We start from the raw sequence: 25241 nt of genomic DNA on the forward strand, positions 1-25241 counted from the left end.
ATATCTATAATGTTTAATAAAGAAAAACCACTTCTATATTAATGGCAAGAGTTACAACCAACTGAAAGAAACACCATTTAGAATATTATGGAGACATGTATGTACCCAGCGTCCAATGATATAAAAAAAAATCTTTTAGGATAAATAACAGTGCTTCATATAAAGATTCATATCCGCTTCCGTTTTAAAGCATATATTCGTTAAAAGACGTAAGTTCTCTGGAAATATGCTGCGTACAAAATGTATCTTTGTTTTCCCCGTAAAAACAACATTCGAAAAAGGCACTTCAATCAGTAAGAAAAGAAAGAATCACAGTCGTTTAAACTACTGGAGATTGAGAGAAACTGCCTGCATAGCAACAATAGGACCAAAAATGATTCACTCCTTTTCACTCCATTCCGTAAAAAGCACGTTTTTGGTAAATATAAAGAACTTAACAGGATAGCAAAACTGTCTCTTGGTTTAAAAAATTAAGTTCTTTCCGTTTTTCTTGTCTTTCCCTCCAAATTAGAAATATATATGTGTGTGTATGAATGAATGAATGAATGAATGAAAGCACACGCGGCGTTCTGGCCGAGATCGCGCTCCGCTCTTCCGCCGCTGCCGGGAGATCTTGCCGGCGCTCTGTCCGCAACCTGCTGCCGTGCCACCGTGGACACCGAGCACGCTGCCGGTAGCTCTCCGTGGGATGTTCTCGCAACTGGCAGGACAGTACCTGAGCCACGCTGGAGAAGCAGGGGGCAAAGAGGAGCCGGAGGACAGGCCGCGTACCAGCCGGGGCGCGTTTTGGACGGGGAAAGGCTCGCAGAGACCGCGCTACCTGCTCCTCAAGTTCTGCAGGACGCTGTAGACATCCTGTTCTCTGCTCAGTCCTTCGAAGAAGGGGAGGAGGTCCAGGAGCTCCGTATCCGTCATGTCGTCAAACCACGACTGCACCGGGACCTACGTGGCGAGCCGGAGGCGACAGCAGCGGGGCATGGGGTCATTTGGCAGCAACGAGCTCCATCCTGGATTTAAATACCACGCAATGACAAATATTCACGACAAACGATCGGCCCTAGCACTCATCACTGAACACGGAGATGACGCTTGGAACGGCGGTGCGACGTGCAACACGAGCGAGCCGACGACGACCCACAGGCAGCTGATGCTAAGCTAGTGCATCGCTCGACAGTTCCGGGAAGTTGAATTAAAGGTGAATAAATAGGTAATCCAGTGCTGTCGTGCCGGGGGCTGCTGGGTGGGTCGATTCTGCACGACCCGGCTACCTCTCGACCCACTTAAGAGGCGGCGAACGTCTCGTGTTCAAAGTGAGGAGAACAGAGCGCCAAGCTCATTGTTTTCCCATCGCCATGGAAACAGCAGCGCCACTAATCTTTCTTTGTCCATTTTACATGGCAGCAGGGATCCATCTCAAGAACATTTTTACTTCTCAAACAAAAACACTTTGATACATTTGACCTTCACAAATCAAAAAAGATTTCCATGTCAGTGGTCTACAAATGTCTGTAAAGAACCAATTTAATTGGGCTTGAAAAAACACAATCGCTTATTAATTTATTTGAGAATTTGCTGGAAAAGTAAACAGACTAGACTGACGAACGTTAACAAATGTTAACTGCTGTTCTTAGGTGTGTGTTGTGTGCCACGCGTCTTCAGCAAGGCACTTACGGCATTCTCAGGATGGAAGATGTACGACGCCGGCGAGTTGTCCACTATGATCACGCTACTGAGCTCCCTCCCAAGCCGGCTGAGGTCTTTGACGTAGTTCCCACGGTGAAACACGCAGGACTCCCTGAAGAGCCGTGCTCGGAACACCCCCCACTGGTCCAGGAGGTCTGCCACGGGGTCAGCGTACTGAGAGAGAGAGAGAGAGAGAGAGAGAGAGAGAGAGAGAGAGAGAGAGAGAGAGAGAGAGAGAGCGCAATCGGGAAGAGGAATCGAGCTGTTTCCAAGCACAAGGTGACAAACCTTGGATCCTTTTGAGCGTTACCTCCTCTTAACTTCTCACTGCCTCCTCATATTTCCCGATTCTACAAGGAAGCTCAACCAAGAGCCCATCTGCAGTGGCAAGATGTACCATGACAAAGCGGAGGAGAGTCTTGGACATCGTTCTGGACAGTTCACTCCGCAAGGGAGTACAAGAAGCGCTCCGACTGCTTACGTTTAAGAGGCACGAGGAACACCTCACACTTTTTGGCATCGTCTGGCCATCAGTCACACACAGCTAAACTGACAGCACGTGAATGCCAGACTGCTGAGAGCCGCACAGCCCGACACAACGTACGCTACTAGTGTTTGGCTGGGGGTGTGGGGGCTGCGCCACTGATAACCTCATCTAGCGATAACGTTGCATGCCAAGAGTATCTGGAGCGAACCACGAGGACCCGGGGCACTCAGGAAGGACATCTGTTTAGTCCACGGCTGCACTCCCGGCCATTCAGCCTGCTGTAAATGACAAAAGTGGGAGCCAGAGTGGCACGTTTAATTGTTACTTTTCGAATGGCTTTAATAAAAGAAGTGCAGGATCAAAAACCCAAAGGCTGGTTCGAAAGCAAGCTTTAGAGAGGGTGAAATCCCATAATGGAAATCAGCCTCTCAGTTTCTCCCTTTAGTGCTGTGCATGTGCGTGTGCGTGACCCTTTACCACTATACTAGCAGATCCGAATCTACACTGCATGCAGGAGTGTTTTTTTGGGGTCAGCTGACATTTCAAGACTGTATATATGTAAACCAGAGTGGTTAAAACCCTCTTTGGTTCAAATCTCAGTCCAGGTGTTTATGCCAAACTCCACACTTACATTTACTCATTTATGTGACGCTTTTCTCCAAAGCAACTTCCAATGTGAAGCCATTTACAATTATTTAGTCATTTATACTCTTGGGTAATTTTTACTGGAGCAATTTAGGGTAAGCACCGTGCTCGGGTGAACTACAGCTGGAGGTGGGATTTAAACCTGCAACCTCTGGGTCCGATACAGCAGCTCTAACCACTATACTACTCACTTCTCCCTCCAGCGCTCAAAATGTTACACTCAACAAGGCATTTTGAGCACCAGCCCTTCATTCCTTATTTTGCTGCAAGTTGAGTATCTTGTTCTTTTTCCAATAGAAGTTACTCAGGCTGTAAAAAAAAAACTGGGAAAACAATAACAGCTTCATGTAGAGACCTAACACTGGAAGGCGTTTTGGAGAAAAGCATCAGCAACACGAGTCAATAATAATAATAATTCTTATTATTATTATTATAACAACTACTATCAACAACAACGTGATGCTAAAGCCTGGAACAACCAGCTAAACCAAAAAAGCGAAACCTAGGGCTACTGCAGCGATCTATTATACTCCACACACACCTAAGCGGTGTCTTCCTGGCTGCAGCGCAGACACCGGCATGTCAGTTACTGAGAGGGACTCACCCGTGCGTTAGTGGACAGAACACAGCGGTGCGGAAAGAAAAGCAACCGAACGGGAAGGACGGTTAGTTTTCGAAGGGAAAGGCACAAGAGACAAGTGCGCTGCTCGCACAGTTCTCTCGGAATCGCAACGGCGGCATCGCGTCGTGGGCCTGCGACCAACCTTGGCCAAACTTGCCGTGAAGAGAACGCACTCGAACAGCTCGCCCATCTTCTGTAGAAACTCGTCCACGTGTGGCCTTTTCAGCACGTAGACCTGCAACACAAGAGAAGGAGCTTAATGGGCCTGAAAAAAAGACGAGTGGCCGAGCGCGACACGCCCGCTAACTGGTGACTCGAAGCTCTCTGTCTCAAGGTCGAGGGGCCGCTTTGGAAAACAGCTAAGCGTTCTGGAGCGGATGACGAGCGACGGCTGCGGCCTTGTTCCCTCCGACTCTTCCCCTTTGTTCCTGAGGACAATGGGCAGCCCTCCAGTGCAAGTAATCATGAATAGGCCAACCTGGACGCACACAGCCTATCCTGGATTACTTGAACCAGGGTGCAGCCACCTCTTTTCCGCAGGCCGCTCGGCACACAAGCCAGGCGAACACGCGGCTCGGCAACTCATTTTTAGACGCGCTCCCCGTTCTGCCCTTTGCACTCGTCACCTCTCTCGTACACCTGATTGAAAAGCAAAGAAACATCCTGCAAGATATGAACTTTAGAAAGAATTCAGGATTCAATTTAGCACGACCGACATAGGACGTGCCTCTCGGTTCTCGTCGTAACTGACCAAAAGGTTCACAGAAAGCTGTACAACGAGAGAAATACATATGTATAATGGAGGAACACTAGAAGATATGAATGTAGAAGAGTGTGCGGAGGTGAAGGAGAAAAGGGGCATCCTGAGGTTGCCTTTGCACTGTACCTGATGAACTGTACCATCGATCTCCACAGGCACGATGAAGTCTGCATTGCTAATGGGCTGCAACACACAAAAAACACACGTCAGTTGCCGCTGGTTGGGACGCCTTACCCCCTCGGCCTGGAGCGAACTCACAGCGCGGCCTCTCTCCGTTCCCACAGCAGACTTCGGGAAGTAGGCCTGCACGGGAAGTGCTCTTTTGAGAAACCGATCAACCAAATCCCTAAACATCACCCTGCCGACAAGACCATGTCAACCAGCAAAATGAGCCACGGAGACCTACAAGAAACCGTAACGGTACATCTGGATGAGTGCGAATCATAGTCCCGAGCGCTGCGCTGGATGAAAGTAAACGTCAAGTGCGGCGGTCCGAATGCGCTCGGACTGCGTGACGGAGGACAGTGCGAGGACTCGGCAGAGGAGGGCGCCAGCGGTCTTCTGCAGCCATGTTTCCTCGCTTGGCCACAGCACTGGAATGCAGCCCTCCCTTGTAGACCAGCACTCCAGCCATCATAAAAACAAGCTGTTTTCCCTCCGACCGAGGCCCTAAGACGGCTGTCTCCCTTTCTGCAGATCCGGATTCTGGGTTGCGAAGCATGCGGACCTGCTGCTTAGCGCTTGCGTTAGAAGAAGAAAATAAAAACACAGTCAAAGGGGGCTCATTAAAATGCTTCGCACTTGGAAAACAAATCTTCCTCCGTAGCACCAGCGGCGACGTGCGGCGTCTGAAGAGTTCAGTCCACAAGCACGGCACTCGAGACGCATTCCCTTGGTTCGGTACCTCACCGTGCTGCTCGTCTTCAGCTCGCGGTAAAACTGGACTTGTCCTTCTGAATTAAAGGAAAACATCAGCAGTCAACTGTTCGGTTTTGAAAAGCCGAAGATCAAAGTGTCCTCAGATGTGAAGCTGGAGTGCTGAGCACAGTGAGATCACAAAATTAAAATGAGAAAAAAAAAACTCAAGTCCAAAAAAAAAAAAAAAAAAATCATACGGACCCATTATAATTAAAGACACTCTCACCCACTTTGTTAATAAGCGCTTTTTCAGAAAGGCTCCTCCGTCCACCTCCCTTTCTACTGATTGGATATTTTCTGGAAAATCGGCCATCTGAAATCCTTTCGTGTCCCGCTGACGTTTGATTGAAATGCCGTGGAGAGAAAGGAGCAGGTCTTAACTCAATAGGACTCGGGGATATCAAATAAAAAGGGGGGGAAAATCCTGAAGAAATAATAATAAAAAAAAATCTCTGCTCTTGAGTCATCTCTCTAACTAAAATGTCTCGCTGCTGAATGTTGATGGTCTGTGTGAGGACTTGAATCTGCAGACGGACACACCCCTGTGTTTGTGTGTGTGTGTGTGTGTGTGTGTGTGTGTGTGTGTGTGCGCGCGCACGCATTTGTGTACTCGAGTGTGTATTGCTGTCCTCTCTCCTTCTTCGGGCCCCACTCTGGCAGACAACTCCCTCCCACTCCCTCCGTTCCTCCCTCTCGCCCTCTCTCTCTCTTTACTCCCTCTCTCGTTCGCGCAGACAACAGGAAGGCTGAGCTGAAAGACATTTCACAGCCAACCTTTTTTTAAAATTTTTTATTTTTTTTAATATAATTTTAATTACACAACTGTACCGAATAAAGGAATAGAGGAAGACGGGAACATCGGAACAGGAGGCTGTAAGGACAACCTTCAACACCACCCAGGACCATGGTCGCAATGCACCTTGTTCAATCCATTGCTTTACACACACACACACACACACACACACACACACACACACACGCGCGCGCACACACACGTACAGAGTTGGTGTGTGAGTCCTGGGAGTGTCCACCGGGAGTAGTGAGGAGCACAGACACAAGCTATGAGCTCATCCCCTTCGGCATCACGGGTTTGGTCCGAGGGGTGGGCCGTGCAGAGGGAAAGAGGTCATTTGTGCTCTGGTGAAAAGCAAGCAGCGTTTCCTCCTCAGACGCTGCAAGTGATGTGAGAAGAGTCATCTGATAGCGAAGCTAAACGACAAGCATCACAACCAGAGACGGAACTGGAACGTAAGGCTTGGTTCACACGCCTGTGACGTGGTCTCACATGCGCAGGTGGAGAGGGAGAGGGGAAAAGGCAGCACCTCGGTGCCCCGTTACCTTGAACGAGCTGTGCACCAGGGTTTCGTCTAAGTCGATCACCACGCATTTCTTGCCGTAGTCCGATATGTTCATCTCGGGCAGGAGGTATTTGGTTGGTGGCTGGAGAGGTAAAGAAGACCATCAACAACATGAAGTGCAGACTGTCATCCTACAATGGGGGCAGAGAAGATGGGGGGTTATTGGAGGCACAGAAAGAGGGGGATAAAGGGGGACGGACGGACGGACGGACGGACGGACGGACACACACACACACACACACACACACACATGCTCACAGGAGGAGGAGGATGAGGGGCTCTGCCTTTAGGACTGTGGAAGACATCTGGGGGCTGACATTCAGTGTGGGGAAGGGGGATGAATCACCGATGCACCGCAGGACTCGTGCCATCACCGTCAAAAGAGCCACGGCCAGGGCTCCATCCGCGGGCGTCGCTCACCAAAACCCGAGTCGGCTTCCCAAGCCGAAAGGGCGGCGCGTACGGTCGCCGCGACGTACCGTTTCCGTCCCGAGTGAGCCGCGCAAACCAACGTCCGCACCTTCCGCAAACCAATGACCGTAATCTCACACGACGCCTCACTGCACATATTCTCACAATACCACGGGGACGAGTTCTGTCCCTGAGGGAGAACCCTCAGCTGAACAACTAATCTGGATTTAAGGAAGTGGGTCACGTTTGCCAGCGTACACTTTGATACAGGTTACACAACAAGTACAATTATTATTATTATTATTATTATTATTACTATCCATTTTTAAACGCACTAAGGCACAACAGGTAACCCGATAAGCCCCGAACCACGGCAACCTTGTAGTGCACGCAGTTAACGGCAATGAAGTGACGGCTCAACTCCCGCATCTTCTTTGAGGCTTGTTTTTGGAAACGCGGGCTGCTGGCGGCAGTGATCCAACGACGGAATGACACCGGCCCGTCGCCGGGCCGCGCATCATTTGTTGGGAGCGGCCGAGGGGGAAGAGCCGATCGAAAGCAGATCGAAAGGCCGATCGCGGAGCAGGTGGGGGGGGGGACGACAACGGAAGGACGCTTCGCCATCAGCACTCAGTGCGCGTGAATAAGGATCAGACTGGTGTTTGGAAGAGAAGCACAAAAAGCCTCTGCATAGCGCTCATCGGGCCAGACTGATGCAAGAGCATGCAAAAATGTGTCTCAACGCCCGTCCCTTCTGGCTCGCCTACGTTACCCTTTGAAAGCACAGAAACGCTCTCCTTTTCTTCCTTCCCATTATCAATGCGAGCAGCGGACACGACGAGTGGCGAGTTGCGCCGAAGCACTGAAAACACAGTACCGCTGCTGCAAAGTGTCCAGATTTACACGTTCAGTCCCTTTAAAAACTTGCCATGTAAATCGCAGTAATTATTCTCTGCTTCTCTGACGTCTTTGTGCAAAGCGACTCGCTACGTTTGGTTCGTAACTCACTTTGCTAGTGAATCCACGTTCCCTTTTACTCCATATAAGAATCAATAAAAGCTCAACAACAGATTCCTCCACTGCACAGACTGGGTTCAGGTAAAAACCTCAGATAACCCTGCGCTGAATTAACCGCAGTAAAACTTTCATTCATTTACAGTCAGTCCCCAAGTTCCGATGGTCCGACTTACGATTTTTCGACTTTATGATGGCGCGATAGCGATAGACGTTCAGTAGAAACCGTACTTCGAACTTTGATTTTTTTCCTTGGCAAGCGATACGCGGTACGATACTCTCTCGTGATGTTGGGTAGCAGCAGCGATCCACATCCCCCAGTCTGCAACATGGTCACCAGTGCCTACGACCGATACTCTGCAGTGTTCTGTGCTTCCGGCATTTTTTTTGGATACCCCACCCGTATCTATCTTGTGTTTTGTGTATCCGTCATGTGTACGAAACGCCCGTCTGCATCTCCAGCTACTGGCGGGAAGAGGAGGAGGAGGAAGGAAATTACTGTTGAGAAGTAACTCAAGATAACTTCCCAGCATGAAGGCGACAAACCCATAATGGACATCGTAAGTGAACCTGGACTTTCACAATCGACCATCTGAAAGGATAAGAAGCGATGATGTTCGGTAGGTTAGGTGTGTTAAATGCATTTTCGACATTTTCGATATTTTCCAAATAAATAAGGGACTGTCTGTATTCACTGTCATTAACTGCTGCAAGGGGACGGTGTTCCTCAGTCTATCCTGCAAACAAAGGGCAGGGCTGAGGCAGGGTACAGTACACCGCGCACAGGACGCCAGCAGCTCACAGCATGTTGTATTTAAAATAAAAAATAAAAAAAAATTAAAAAAAAGCATCCCCGTAAGCTCCTGTTTGGTGTCGACTCTCAACGGATTTATCCCATCAACACGTACAACGTTCTCCATCTTCATACCCATTAGCCACACTGACAAACTCCAGAGATGAGCTGCAAACACCCCAATGAGCCTGGTTCCACACTCCACCTCTGTTTTGGAAACAGAAAATAAAACAAAAGAGCGGGGAAAAAAATATTGTTGAAAATTGCTAACTCAAATATTTGCAACACGAGGTGCCAGTGGACTTACAATCACCAATTTACACAGCTCGGCCATGTTTTCCTGCAGTAATTCACGGTAAGTACAGTGATCAGCAGTACAACAGGGGAAAAAAGGGATTTGAACCTAGAGGGTCTTGGCAAAGGCTCTGAACAGTACATTACCCACCGAAAACACTTTTTAAATTTTTATATATAAGTAAAGTTTAATCAACGTAAAAATTTGCAAAGCACCACATATCAATTTTAATTTGTATAAAAACGTATATAATAATTCTATATCCATGTATATATTATATATGTATATAAGCATAATTATAGAGCGTGATTCAAAGCCCTAACAGTGAATTGGACTCCCCCCCCCAGTTATTAATAAAAAAAAAAAAGGAGAGCGTACACACGTCGGAAAAGATGCATTCCGTCGCACAAAGAAACCGTACGATAATTCCTCACGTTACTTTCTCTTCAGTCAGTTTCACCTTAAGCACCAAGTAAAACCAGGACAGGAAGTCACAGTGCATGCTGGGACTGCCGATCCCCCCCCCGAAGGTGCGACGAACGATAAACACGACTCACATAATTGATTCTGCCTACATGGATAGACGAGATCCGACGAAATTAAACTGTGTCAACAACACTGATCTCGTGCGTTCAGTTATTTTACTGAGTTAAATGAGCGTTTGCTGTAGTACACTTGTTAAAGGTTAGAAATGTTGCACCATCTACGAGGAATCATGTGCAAATACCAGAAATGTGCATTCTCTCTTCCACACAGATTTTTACTGATGTCAGAACACTCGTGGTACTTGCACAGAAACACATACACACACGCACGCACGCACGCACGCAGTTTTTGTAGCAGGTTGGACAGGGAAGAAAAGATCCATTCCTGTAGCAGGTGCCAAGCGTGCACATAATCAGAAAAGGGTTTCGGTGCCATGCAGCAATAAGGAGGAGTTCATCTTGTCAAATGCATCAGTAACACTCGTAAAGGTGATACGGTGGGAGACATGGTGGCACAGCGAGTAGCGCTGCTGTCTCACAGCCCCTGGGTGGTGTGAGAGCACGTGGGTTCGATCCCCACTCAGTCTGTGTGGAGTTCGCATGTTCTCCCTGTATCTGCGTGGGTTTCCTCCAAGTGCTCTGGTTTCCTCCCACACTCCAAAGACATGCTGTGTGTGTGTGTGTTCCACTGATGTATGGATGAGTGGCCCAGTGTAAGTAGTGTATCTAGCAGTGTAAGTCACCATGGTGAATCAGCTGTGTAGGCTGATAACTCTACATAGAGTTCACTGGAAGTCACTTTAGAGAAAAGTGTCTGACAAATAAATGTAAATTCCAGAAGAAACAGAAATGAGCACAGTGGGACCGATTGCATTTAGAGAGCTGGCCGCCGCCACCACCACCTTGTTGCCCGCCTTGATAGGAACGCATACACAGATGGGTTGTGCCGATGACAATATCGTCGCTTCTGTGTATCGAGGGGGCATCATGTACACACGGCGTCTGTGTGCTGATCAACAGCTTTTGCGATGCTTGTGTGATTAGAGGCACCTGAGTGCAGACAGAAACAGTTATGGAACACTTCTCCTAAATAATAAGAAATATAATTGAGAATAGAAGAATAAATGAGAAATCAATTATGTAAGAATGACCGGGGATGAATGCGGAAACAAGTGCAGGATGTGTGCAGCGGGAGATATTACAGTGAACACTGTACATAGGTTGGAGCGCAGTATGCCGTCGGCACAACCCAAGAGACTCATGCTTGTAAGAACACAAGCTGACGGAGACGTGCGGACGTACGTGCGAGAAGCGCAGCAGACGGGGACCAAGCAGCTCTGTTAAAGGTCGTGTCCAAGGTGACCGCAGAGGTCTGACCGCTGATCTTGCAGCTCGGTGCTCGGCTGCTCGCCTGTCGGGCGACGCTCATCCTTGTTCTCCTTTAAAGAGGAAACTCCCAATGGCGCTCTAGAGCCGCTCGTCCAACCGGAACCGGCACGGAGCTCAACCTAACGCCCATCAACAGGACGGCAACGCTCCGGTGACCTCATCCTTAGGTCACGAAAATGTTGCGCTGCTAATGCACTAACAATGACTCACAGAATGTGCCCGTTATACACAAAACAACTGCGGTCCAAGGATTTAACTAGAAAAATCTGCCAAATCGCGTCTCAAGAAAAGCGCTGCTCCATCTCTGATCAGAGCTGCTGCTTTTTCTTTAAGAAAAGCATCTAAAAATTGACATAAAATTACAAGTATAAGATTACAAGTTGCTTAAATTGCTTTGGAAATCTGTAAATTTGGAACAGCACATTTCTGCTATGAAGTATTTATGTAGCACCGGAGCTACTCTGTGTAACCTGATCACAAGCAAATAGTCAGTAATAAAAAACAAACAAACAAACACAGAGAGTACAAGTTGCTCCAAGAAAAGAAAGGAGAAAGCATTGGGCACCTTGGGAACCAAATGCACATTTCTTAACTTTGAATTTATTGTGGTTAAACTCTCTCTCTCACACACTCACAGGCTGAAGCTGCCTCTCCCAAGCGGGGTCACAGTGAGCCAGAGCCTAACCCGGCAACACAGGGCGCAAGGCTGGAGGGGACACACCGAGGATGGGACGCCAGTCCGGCACAAGGCACCCCAAGTGGGACTTGAACCCCAGACCCGCCAGAGAGCAGGACCCGGCCGAACCCGCTGTGCCACCGCACCCCCGAGTGTGGTTAAACTGTCATTGTATACTGAGGTGCAACATACACTCAAACTAATTTGCATAAACCACTGTCAGGAGTCCACTTGGAGATGCTGTTGTCCAATTCGACAAGCGTTGTTCAGGGAGACAACCTGAAGGAACATGTTTACGTGACGCTGGCATTTAGTAAAACTGATGGTCAGAAGCACGAGCACAACGGCTTGGAAAACTACGGCTTTAACAGGATAGCACACCGTGATGCAAACACCCCTAACCCGTGCAATAAGCAGCCAAGCGATCTGGGATGTGGGATCAAGTGCTGGACAAAGTTAGCAAAGGCAGCATGCAAAAGCAGCGGGTAAAAGTAAAAAGAAAAATCCAAAGAGAATACATACACTGGGGATGGGAATGACCTGGACCGGGTCACACTGGGAAGGAAAACAGAAACACAGAGTATGAACATCACGGCAAAGAGGAGACTTGATGGAGAGAGGGCGAACACAGCTCCGAAATACAAAGCGCAACGACACAACACGCTATACACACTACTGGCTCAAAGGCTGCGGATGGAAAGCACAGCAGTGCGCTGTTCCTGTCGTTCATCCTGCAGAACTTGACAAATGTGCGTATTCTTATCGTGCGTTACACACCAGCTCTCTGCACACTCTGACACCCTGGTAGGTGACCAATCATCTGTCCCATGTGTACTTGGATGCCACACACACACACACACACAGAAGAGGGGACCATCAGGCCTCTGGATACAGATCGCAGCTGCAGAACCACTCACATGGGGTCTGGGTACTAAAGCGTGGGGTCGGCAGCAGACAACCGCTGATCGCACGATCCACCCTGTGTGTGTGTGTGTGTGTGTGTGTGGGTGTGTGTGTGTGTGTCACAACACGTCAGGCTCCATGTCCCACGCTGAGATGGAGAGGGCCGTCCCAGAGCTCCTGTTTCACCCCTCCATACATGGCCTCACCGTGTAGCGCGAAGAGCCTGCAGAGCTCCGCCCACTGTCAGTGAGGTCAGGAGATCCAACCTCTCCGACTGTTATATTTGGCCACACACTTGTTAGAACTTTACACTGTGAATCTGTACCCTCATTGAAAACTAGAAGCGACAATTTCCTATCTCTGGCAATAACGTGCACTCAAAACACACGGGTTCCTCCTTCGGACCGTGTGAAGGGAATGGGAGCACGAGTTCTGCCAACCGCTCTCGCTTGGTTCCGAGCAGCTCGTGCGCCGAACATCTGCAGCAGGGGCCCGGTGGCGAGCAGTGGACAGCAGATGGCACATGTGGCATGGCTTCAAATCGAGCCGCGGTGCCTTGCGATGGGATCTCAGCGCTGGACTCTTAAGCGGGAGGGACCTTCGGCTGCTTATGGGCAGAGCTGCTGAGGGGGGGCCTCTCCTAGTGGGCGTCGCTCTGGGCCGGATGGGGAGCGGGAGGATCACAGGAGCCGCTGGCAGCACCTTGCGAGCAAAGCCTCTCCACCCTGCTGAGAGCCAGTAGCCTCCCTCTGGGTTCAACGAGTTCACTAGTGCCTCGCAACATCATTGCTAATAAATTTAATTTTTTGCTTGCGTGTTTCTCTACGAAAAACACCAAAGTTCATGCCTCTCTGTCACCACAAAAGGAAACGGGGATGATTTAAAAGCTGCGTGTGGCAAGATGTTTGGGACAAAGAGCGGAGCCAAACTATAAAAACAAACTCACCTAAATAAGAGGTCTACAGTGTTCGCACAGCTCTTTCCAGCAGCAGCAGCCAGCAGGTCTGTGCCCCACACACATACACGGACGCACGGACGCGCGCACGCACACACACAGAGATCAGCCTGTAGGGGGCAGCGCCGAACACTCTCACCTTGGGCAGAGTCCCATTCTCCTCCACAGGGGGTGGCAGGGAGCTGGTGTTATTGTTGGAGGAAGGAGGCTCCACATTGTAGCTCCGGAAGCAGCAAAAGAAAGTACTGAAGATGCTCCTGCTCCTTTGTTTCTTCAAGCTGCTGTTGGACTGGGAAACTGAAATAGGGGAAATGGGGGGGAGGAGTGAAAGAAGGGCTGTTACTCTTCCAAACTTTTTTCATGGCACGACATCCCGACGCAGCAATGTGGCGACAGCAGCCGTCTGCAACCATTTATGCGGGAAATAAGCGGCTGCACCATCATATCAGCAGCACACTCACCACGGTGCCAAACGCGGTAACGTGTTGTGATGCGCACCGGTGCGGTAGGGGGCCACTTGGGGGTTACGGCAGCTTTCGGCAGCGAGACTCCCGCTTTGGCCAGCATTGCGGGTAAAGGGAGATCCTGCCACTGCTGCTTTACTTCCACTTAATCAAACGGTGCTTCTCCTGCCAACACCAAATCAGCGCCTGACAGCTACCGCTTCATCCTTGCTCTCCTGTGGCTGGGCTGCGAGGCATAAGGGTGAGCTGGGACGAGGAGGGGCAAACGCATGACCGGGCAAAGGGATGACGACATGTGTGACTGTGGCTAACGGGCCTTCGCACCCTCCACCGACAGTAACAGTGGCACAGCAGGTAGCGCTGGTGCCCCGTGGCTCCTGGGCGACGGGCTCAAACCCGGCTCAGCAAGTGCAGAGTTTTCATGGGGATCCTCTCGGTGCTCTGGTTTCCTCCCACAAGTGCGGAGTTTTCACGGGTATCCTTTGGGTGCTCTGGTTTCCTCCCACAGTCCAAAGACATGTGTTTCAGTTAAACCTGTGACTCTGAATTACCCCAGCGTGTGTGTGTATGTGTGACTTAATGTGCGTGTTATACGGCAAATAGTGTGAATGGCTGTAGTTAACGACTCGAGGTACATCAGATGTGCACTGTGCTGAAGGTATATATGATGGACACACAGGGAGGCAGCTGGTAGCGTAGTGCTTAGAGCTGCTGCCTTTGGACCCAAAGGTTGCAGGTTTGAATCCCACCTCCAGCTGTATAACCCTTGAGGAAGGTACTTACCCTGAATTGCTCCAGTAAAATTACTCAGATGTATTAATGAGTAAATAGCTGTAAGTACCTTAAAAGTATAAGTCGCTTTGGAGAAACTGTAAATGTACACCCTGCACTTGGAACCACAATATGAGCTCTATATCATATCATGTCTGTATCATACAAGGTTGTATCATCTATGGAAGCAAGAAATTCAACCCACAACCTAATTAAAAAAAAACCCCTGCTGGATGTGTAGAGTGTCGCAGTCCAGTTAGACATAGTGAAGGTAAAAACGAAGCCTGCGCCTGCTCTCGTCGAGCCCTGTACGGAGGCCGATGTGCATGTAGGAGGAGGGTGGGAACAGCGTCTCGGAGCGGCGGCTGAAAGCTGAGATTACCATAACAGACCACCAGGGTGACTCACACACATTATGCAACACACAGGCCTTTCTGTTTCGCATCGCGCAACCTGAGCCGAGGAAAAGTGCACGAGTTTAACTGTTTGCGGAGACCGTTGTCGCACCGCTCGCAGCATGCAATTTCATACACTTTCTTTTCCCTTCTGCTTTTGAGGGGCTGGGTTTCAACTGCATTACCAACGCCCGCCAAAAAAAAAGAAAAAAATTGGGAATTCCTCAAAACATGCATGTGCGTTTGTGCGCAAACACACACACACACACACACACACTCCCTGAGATCTAATTGCATGACTGGGAAAAAGGCATTTCCAGCTGCAAGTGTGTGACCCCGGTGAGAGGGGGACTGATGTTTTCATCCTTTTCGAGGGAGGCGCTGTGGATGCTGAGAAGCTTCCGGAAGCGGATCCATATATACCACCATGGCTGTGCTCACAGCCCGCCGATGACACGCAGCTATTCCCTGTGTCGGGGGGGCCTCTTGTTCCAGGTGGTGCCCTTCTCAACACTACGGCAGGGTTCTCTCAACACCAGAAAAGTCTCTCATGCACGACTGCAGGCCTGGAATGCCTGGTGTTGTGAACAGGCCCGGAATGCCTGGTGTTGTGAACAGGCCCGGAATGCCTGGTGTTGTGAACAGGCCCAAGGGCCACCCCACCGGTCAGGAAGGCGGGGCCAACCGGCTCTCGCACCGCACCGCAGCTGCTCACCCTGGCACTCCATAAAAGCCGAAGCTCTACAAACTGAGACGGGTAACAAGGCTCTAAACCTGCCCCTCCTATCCCAAAGCGAGCGGTTGCAGCGAAGTAAAAACATGTGGCCCAGGTCTCCAGGTCGCTGGCCTTCGCTTCGACACTTTCACCGAGGGCTGCGGGCGCCACGCTTTACTCCGCAGCGTCGCAATAAACATCGCACTGTAAACAACAACAAGAGTAGGACACCATCACATTTTTCAGATACCACTGTAACCCCTGCCCTTAGTGACTGAAAAAGGGCTACTGACCCTTGCCGCGTATCCTGACAGCACTGCCCCCCCTTATCACGTCGAGGAGCTATGAAAAACACACGGAGGGCGGCGTCCACATTGCGAGCACTTCTGCAATATAAGAGAAGCCGAGAAAACCATGGCAACGGCGAAGTCGGCGGCCGATCGTGAGTGGGTGGGAAGTGCAGGCTGCAGCACCTGCCGAAAGGAAAAGGCTTAAACTCCGCCGAGAAAGAGTGCTCGTTAAGTGTGTCCCGCCAAACTTTTAAAAAATCATTTCTGTTATGTCCTCGTACGGTGCAAGTTGCACAGCTGCTTAAAAAAAAAAAAAAAAAAAAAAAAAAAAAAAAAAAAAAAAAATTATATATATAATATATATTCTTGCCATAAGAAGCAAGAGGAAGGTGGCAGCAGTGCGAGAGCTCCAAGCAAGGACCAGAATTAGTTTCCAGGGGTCGGGTCACCTGATACCACAGTAGCCAACGTACAGTTGACAAGAGTACGCAGCTCTATGGTCTTAATGATCCCCCTCCATTCCAGGGCCTTCACCACAGGGCTAAAAACCAGCACTGAGGTCATCAACAAGTGGGGCTTTATAAATAGGGCCGCAGTGGAAAAATGAGCCGCCCCGTCCCGCCCCACTGGCTGGCGGCCCCTCCATTTCGAGGGCTTGTCTCTATTTTCCCGCGCTCCTCGCTGCCCTTGGAGCGTAGCAAGCTGACAGAGGGAGGGAACCGTGCGCAGCCTATGTAAGGGCTGCGTTCCACCTCCACGCCCTCCAGGCAGCAGGCAGAGCCCACCCCCATCCGGACTCCGCAGGGAACAGCGAGCGAGTGCAGTGTCGCTGTCAGATCGGCTGTGCTGACCGATGCTCCCGTTGGCCTGGAATTGGCCTAAATCCAGGTGAGGATCACAGTGCGCTGTCACATCCCAGGCCGCGCGGCCATGCTGACCCGCTGAAACACAGCCGAGGCTCCCTGGCCCTCGCTCACAGCTCCACTGCCGTCCTCCATACACACAGCTACTGGACCACAGACCCACCTGAAACAGTAATGCGCAGCAAAGGTAAACATCAGTGCGACAGCGTAACAAGGCTCCACCAAGCACACGTCCTCACGTAGTACAGCAGTTCACGGTAACTTCCAGAACAACTTCACGTGTGCAAAGATGATATTGTTCAAAATGCTCACATTACAGTGAGGACGCAAGCGACAGTCCCTGTGTTGCACTACAATCATTGACAGCACCACTTCCAACGGAAGGACCGAAGTGGCCTTCTGGGTCCATTTCTGGTTTATTCTCCAGGTACATAGTCTTGTGAAGCAGGGAACCGGTAGGATATCAGTTTGCATTTACGTTTATTTAACTGACACCCAAAAGGAACCTTCAATATTAAGCTGTTTACAATTATTTACCCAATTATACAGCTGGGTAATTTTACTGGAGCAATTTAAAGTAAGAACTTTGCTCAAGGGTACTACAGCTGAAGGTGTGACTCAAACCTGCGACCTTTGGGTCCAAACCGCTACGCTACCAGCTGCCCCATGGTAATTACAGTGAGTTACGGTTACAGTGGGGGGGGCTGTACAAAGTGAAGATCCAGACAGCCCTCACAGCAGCCATCACCGACGTACCTCTCGCTACAGGTTTCCTGTTCTTTCCCAGCATGTCCTATTGTTCTATGGTTTGTTTCAGGGTGGCGCAGTGAGCAGTGCTGCTGTCTGACGGGGGTTCGATCCCCGCTCAGTCTGTGTGGAGTTTGCATGTTCTCCCCGTATTTGCATGCGTTTCCTCTGGGTGCTCTGGTTTCCTCCCACAGTCCGAAGACATGTGGTTCAGTTTCCCTATAGTGTGTGAGTGACACAGAGAGAGTGTGTTTCACTGATGTATGGATGAGTGACCCAGTGTAAGTAGTGTATCTAGCAGTGTAAGTCACCCTGGTGAATAAGGTGTGTGGGCTGATGACACTACATAGAGTTCATTGGAAGTCGCTTTGGAGAAAAGCATCTGTTAAATAAAAAAAATGTTCTTTCCTAACTGATCATTTATATGATGATACATTTTTCTGCATAGAAACCAATGCTGAGTTTGGACCAATTTCCCACCAGCGGCTTCATTTCTGCCTGAAAGGAAATAAGGTGATGCTGGAAGATTAATTTTCTTCCTAAATGAAGAACGGTCAATCAGTGTATAGGGACACAACGGAAGCCTGCAGACCCCAAGGCTCACTCTGCCCACGAGGGACCACTCCGGCACCTTTAAGACTTTCTAAACAGCGCTGCACTTACAACTAAAAGAGGGCGAGAAACCCTGCAGCTGTCAAGAAGAGGACTGAAGGGTGTCGCCTGCTTCCACACACATACCTCAATGCTGTCACACGGCCACATGACAGCCAGGGGTGGAGCATGTAGTGGAGGATGGGTGAGGGTGGGTCCGCACCCAGTCGAAAAACAGCCAGCAATGAAACACAGGAAATTCCAGTCATTCCTGACAGGAAGAGCCCACAGAGTGGAAAAACACCGCTTCGTTTGGGGGGGTGCGAGACACGACAGACCCCAGCTTAGGGCAGAACTAACAGGCATCCGCTCCTCTCTCCTGTTCGCTTGAGTAAAACGATCAACAACATGAGCGGTGTGGCTGCTGGGGACAGCAGTAGTACAGTAGTGGTTAGAGCTGCTGCCTTTGCACCCCAAGGTCACAGGTTCGATCCCCACCCCCGGCTGTAGTACCATTGAGCAAGGTACTTACCCTAAAAATACCCAGCTGTATAAATAGGTAAATAACTGTAAACAGCTTAACACTAAGTTGCTTTAGAGAAAAGTATCATGTAAATTGTGCTTTTTCACAATCCAAAAAATTTGGCCAATTATTAATTATCTGCACTATTTGTAAAGTCACTGAATGGAACCTCACATTGTCTGGGTTTCTGTACTATTCATATCTATTCGCTTTCCTAAAAAAAACACACCACCTCCTAGATCCATAAAAATAACTGCAATATTAAAGTCGTATTAACACGGTTTCAAAAACCCGTTTCAACGACGGCACTGCTGAACAACTAATGCAGCCATGGGGGGGGTGTTAGGGGTTATGGTTGTGAAACCCGTATGTACACCTGCGTACAGAGAGAAGAGCTGCAGAGATATGAAGGTGGGGGTCGGGGGGGAGCCCTCACTCTCGGGCAGTTTAATAATTCACATGGAAAACACTGGTGGTTTTCAATGGCACCGTCAACACTTGCGGAGTGTAAGAAAGGCCTACTGAAAAATGTACGACGATCGGATGAGACAGTGAACTCACTCAGTAGGTGTGGGGACACCTCCGGCCGATGCACCGAGGGAGCGGACCACGGTGAAGTACCATCTTCCTGTATGTTCCAAACCAATTTCCTTCTCGTGGAACAAGGCGGTTATTAGAGGCATGGGAATGTGCATGAACCAAGCATGAAATACCGGCTCTGTGACGCAGTACTTATTATAAATTTATTCATCTGACACTTTTCTCCAAGCGACTGACAGTGTGAAGTTTGTATAATAAGCTACTTACAACTAATGTAATAACTACCAAAGTAACTGTATCCATCTGGATGGAAGCTGACGATATTTCAGCAGAAATGCATCTCAATTTTGGGGCTCATGAACACATAAAAATTACTATTGAAACTAATTGTAATCACATCTTTACTTCGTTATGAGAATTCACCTTACAAAGGATTTTTCACAAACATCACCTTCGTGGGGTGGGGGAAGACTGTACCTTAAGGGTCCTACAGCAGGAGCGGAGATTCACATTCAGTTGTGGCTCTAACCACTACGCCACCTGCAGTTCATAACACCCACTATCTCATTGCCATGATCAGGGAAACACTGGAAACCTCAGAATATACCTGTTATAATAAAGAAAATACACCGATCAGCGACAACATTAAAATCACCTGGCTGATATTGTGTAGGTCCCCCTCGTTCCGCCAAAGCAGCTCTGATCCATCGAGCAATCGACTCCACAAGACCTCTGAAGATGTGCTATGGTATCTGGAACCAAGACGCTAGCAAGAGATCCTTCAAGTCCTATAAGTTGCGAGGTGGGGCCTCCGTGGATTGGACTTGTTTCTGCAGCACATCCCACATATGCTCGATCGGATTGAGATCTGGGGATTTTGGAAGCCAAGTCGACACCTTGAACTCTTAGCCATGTTACTTAAACCATTCCTGAAAAATTTTTGCAGTGTGGCAGGGCCACTGCCCTCAGGGAATACCGTTGCCATGAAGGGGTGCACGTGGTCTGCAACAATCGTTGGGTAGGTGGTACGTGTCCAAGTAACATCCACATGAAAGCCAGGAACATCCACATGAATGCCAGGACCCAAGGTTTCCCAGCAGAAGATGGACCAAAATCTCCACCTCTCAGTGGTTTTAATGTTGTGGCTGATCGGTGTGTAACAAAACCATTGTATCAATTAACTGAAAGTAGAGGAATTAATATCAATTTTAAAACGGTGGAGGCATCAAGCTTCCTGCATCACAACTGAGCAACCTGCAACCACAAAGAGCTAAGGAGATGAGATGGGCAAGATGAAACTGGCTGCTGTAGGAAGAACAGAGGCGGTTTCCTTCTTGTTGAGGACTACATTTCAAATTACCAACTAACATATGGTCAACAACTTCACATCCTAGCTGCCGACAGGCACGGCTGCCTCCTTGCCAGAAACCTTGTGTTTTCCTTAAACGCCCATAAATATGCCCATTAAATAAAAAGACTTATTCATTTATACTCCTTCAAGGTCATACTGATGTTTTTTTTCTCCTCATGTGCATCAACATTGGGAATACACTTGGATTGAAAAACAAACAAAAACACAGAACAATAGATAGAATTGGCACTCAGCAATTACATCTCAAACACAAACAAATTGCGTCTCCGGCAATCGTCTCAAGACGACAGACAAACCAAGGACTTCCCCATTGTCCTAGTAAATGAAGCTCGGTGAAAAGGAAGAAAAAAAATCAAGTATTTCAAGCAGCTCTTGGCCAGCCAGCACCCTCCTGAACAGTGTGCTTCAAGGCTTCTGAATTATTCCATCGGATGGATCCAAGCTCCAAACGATGCTGCAGAGGTTGGCACTGTACTGACACCACCGAAACGGCATGGGGCAGCAATGGGGAGAGCTCTCCAGTGTAGGTAATCCAAAGAACGACTGAGGAATTCAGCCGTTGCCACAATGCTCCAGAGCTCAACTTCAAGTATGGTAGTCCATTTCTTCTGACTGTCTGCAAAGATATCACCTCGATCCTTTTGACGACATATTTATCTTTTGAGTTCGATCTTAAAGCTCGCACTCCTCAAAGGCTGTCGGGCTCAGCATAATTCAAATGAATTTTTTAATAGCTCACAGGAGGAAGAGGAGAGGGTGGAACAACTATTTGAAGTTTCAAAGCATGTTCTGCAAACCCTCAAATAAATGACTGCAAACAGGGCTTGAAATGAAGGAAAAAAACAACAAACCTGACACTGCTGATGCAATAAGAGGCCCGTGGTATTTTTACTGAGGGTAAAAACTCTTGCTGTCACAGATAAAGCTAACGTCTACTCACTGTGAGCTCAAAGCACAAACAACTCCTCATATGCATTAGAGACTAAACTAAGCGTGCAATAACTATATAACACTTGGGATCGGGCCAAACGCTCTACAGTTACTCGGCACACTGCGGGACTGCCTGACAACCACGGTATCTCCGGCATCACCCAGAGCCCAAGAGGGTTATTTCTAGGGCAGAGGTGATAGTGCCGGTACACAGAAAAACAGAAAAGAACACATACCCGTTTTGCTGGTAGGAGTGTTCTAACTATGTCAAGGGGATCATTTCAAGACCTTGTCTTCAGTTGGCAAATAAACCCTGAACATACAGACACGTGTCGCTTATCGAAGGGGATACGTTCTAGGAAATGTGTCATTGGGCAATTTCGTCATTGTGTGAACTTATACAAACCTAGATGGTATGACCTCGATGCAGTCAAGAGACGCGGTAAATACGAGATTCATGACGCTGCTGCTGGCATAACACAGCATACTGTTTTACAGTAAATTTTTTTATAAGTAGAAAGAGTACACTGTAAAACAACAATAAAGTACAGTATAGTAAATACATAAACCAGTAACATAGGTGTTTATTATCATTGTCATGTACTGTACATAATTATATGTGCTATACCAAGTCACCATGATCCGTGAAGACAACGTCTAACGGTTTACGATGCAGAACGCTGAGGATGTTTCCAACATAGGAAACGAAATGTTGGGATTAGTTTCTACGACGACGCGGTCTACTCCGAAAGATGCTAAATTCCAGTCTGTATGTGCTATACTTTTATATAAAGAGTGGCAGCGCAGTAGGTTTGTTGACAGCAGCACCACCACGAACACGCGAGTGACACACTGCGCAACGACGTCACTAGTCGATCAGAGTTTTTCAGATCCATTATAATCTTATGGGACCACCGTCATATATTAGCTCAGTCATTAAGTAAAACGTCATTAAGTGGCGCATGACTGTACATGGAAAAACTGATTTATTGACAGTGGCTATAAAGAATAGTGACAAATGAAGAATTAAAGAATACCAAGGACTCTAACAAAGTTTAAACATTAATGTGAAACAAAATCCAAGATATAACAGTTAGTCTAAAGCCCAAGAAAACCAACTAGTTGAGGACATTACTGCACAGTACCACCGCTAGTGACTAAAGCAGCGTCAGACGACTAAAAGAGCACATATTAAGCATAGGGGTCTTATTGAAGATCATCTTGCTCCATGGCTAATTTACACAAAAAGAAGCAAGCAGTTAGCGGACAAACAGCCTCCAACCATTGACCACTCTTCTACTAGTGCAACATGATTTCAACTACCGCTGCTCTGGTAAGAACTCAACTTTGCACAGAGGTCATGGGTTGGCTACTTTCAGGCCTTGAACTCTCCCTGCTGTTGACTGCAGTGCCACAACATTTTCAGAGGGTGAACAGCTGAGTGTGTTCACGGATCATTAACCTGAACAATGGCCGGGCTTAAGACGAATCAATGTGTCCCCTTGCTGGTTTTTTTTATAAAAAAAAAAAAAAAAAAAAAACATAGTTGGAAAGACATGGAGGGAAAAGGGAGAAGCACCCAAGAGGGAGTGGCCTGCAAAAGACAGCCGAGTCACCTTTAATGTGCTTATAACATTATTCAAAAAGAGGGTTGAGCTGGCAAATGCGCTGCAAAAGGGTGCCTGGATCACCTCAAACATTACAAGTGTCACATTCTTGGCCTGAGAGCTCTTGAATTTGCTTTTGAATCGTTAGCCACGCTTCCTATGCAACTAGAGCTTTGATGACCAGCATTAACCCTTTTGTTGCCCAGAATGTATCGCCGAAAGGGCTGCTGTGGTGCATAATTGCAAAGATCTCCCAAAGCAGCATAATGAGCAGACGTGAGCGATGACAAGGACTCAAGTCACAAAGCTCTACTCTGTGATGACTCCTAACACTTGAATGTCTTCAGGGACAAGCAGTAAAATTTCGATTTCTCAATGAGGGGCCACCGAAACATGCAGTGTTGGCCTGGCACTGATCCAGCAATGGAGCTACACCAGAAGGGTTTTGCACAATCTCCCCAAAGCTCTCCGGCAGCCAGCACCAAGGCCAGAGACGTCATGTCGGCAATAATCGTCACTGTGCTCGACATAAGGACTCCACACTTAAGGCATGTACACAAACAAATGTTTCTCAGATGCAACAAACACAATACAGATGCTCCTCGATTTACGATGAGGTTATGTTCCGATAAACCCATCGTAAGTGGAAAAAGAATACAGTAGCGTACCTATTGAACAACATGGTCCACAGCTTGGCAAATTTAAGCAGGAGACACACATGGGCGTTTAGTAGATATGATGGGATGCGAAAACACAAAATAAAAAATGCTTTCAACGCAGTATCGCTTGTTTACACTCGCGGTTGTTTAACATCGTAAGTAGAGGAGCATCTGCATACACTTGAGAACAGCTAAGCACAAATGATATTGTCTGGTACAACATGAGCCAACAGTCCAACATGGGAGGAGAAAAGAAGAGGTGATGTACAACAATGCAGACGTTCGGTGTGTAAGATAAATTTAGTATTTTTCCTACGAAGAGCCAATTTGCGTATGTACCACCGTGTCTAAAAACGCTGAACCTATGAGATCACCCTGAACCAAAAAGTTTTGAGGGGGAAAAAATGAAGCAGGAGTAGAGGATGTGTTTATATGCTGAGTGAAAGGGAAAAGTGAGGATGTTCAGTAAAAGGTACAACGCTACTAAGGCACCGTACTGCATATGCGTTTTCTGTGGGGGTGAACAATAAAAAGGGGTCTGAACACTAAACGCCCAGGCTGGGTGTGAGCGCATTCTGTCACTGCGTTTCCGTACAGATTTTGATTGATGTAAACACACCATTGCCCCTTTCAGAGAACAGAAAGAGTTCATGAGAAGCGGCGTAAATGACAAACTAGGACTGGGAGATGGACCTTTGCTCATAGACAAAAGCAGCGCGGACATTCACCACCACTACACTCATGACTCTGAGTGAAACCGCCTTCGTTTTATCTCACCTGCATCTTATGACTTATTAAAGCCAAATACCTTGACAACGATATTCTCATTCATCGGTTCTCGGGGTTTGCGGCCGAGATGCTGTCTAGTCAACAGGGCTGTGGAGTCGGTGCACAAAACCATCAACTCCCGACTGCAGTGACCCAATAACTGCTTCCGACTTTGACTCCACAGCACTTCCCAAAAGTTGCACATCATTTTGGGGGTCAACTTATCCGGCGAATAGAGGCCCAAACCTATATTACACCCCTAATTTTGGGGGTCGACTTGTATGCTGGATCAACTTATACGCCGACATATACGATACGTTTAGGCAGAGTCGGTACATTTTTACTGACTCCTGTGACCCAATAATTGCTTCCGACTCCACAGCACTGCGAGTCAAGGCTGAAAAGACACAAGAAGAAGGTGCTACACGAGGCTGGGATATACAAATCCCATTCAGTCATTCTGTGTAAGGAACAGGATCGAGACTACATATTATTAATTTTTATTTTCTGTAACATCCAGTCTTTTGACTAATGGGGGAGGAAAACAACATGTTTTACATTCAAAGGTTGTTTCAAACTGGTTACACAAAGCAATGAGAAATTCAACAATAT

At 48.1% G+C, this 25241-nt stretch overlaps 1 protein-coding gene across 3 annotated transcripts in view; it reads right to left on the reverse strand.

Moving 5' to 3' along the window:
* Positions 1-25241, reverse strand: part of LOC108928017 (CTD small phosphatase-like protein) — a 49054-nt gene continuing 23813 nt past the window's right edge. The window contains exons 2-8 of one of the 3 annotated variants that reach the window (XM_018741753.2): positions 13534-13691; positions 12059-12091; positions 6454-6555; positions 4324-4380; positions 3580-3672; positions 1672-1857; positions 1-942 (exon numbers count right to left, since the gene is read on the reverse strand). In XM_018741753.2, coding sequence (XP_018597269.1) covers positions 817-942; positions 1672-1857; positions 3580-3672; positions 4324-4380; positions 6454-6555; positions 12059-12091; positions 13534-13691 — 755 coding nt within the window. In that variant the 3' untranslated portion in view covers positions 1-816. Of the gene's footprint in view, positions 943-1671; positions 1858-3579; positions 3673-4323; positions 4381-5345; positions 6049-6453; positions 6556-12058; positions 12092-13533; positions 13692-25241 lie in introns of those variants that run through there. The other 2 variants (XM_018741754.2, XM_018741752.2) reach the window with 2 other exon arrangements.

The sequence above is a fragment of the Scleropages formosus genome, chromosome 7, assembly GCF_900964775.1.
Source record: "Scleropages formosus chromosome 7, fSclFor1.1, whole genome shotgun sequence".
Taxonomy (NCBI): domain Eukaryota; kingdom Metazoa; phylum Chordata; class Actinopteri; order Osteoglossiformes; family Osteoglossidae; genus Scleropages; species Scleropages formosus.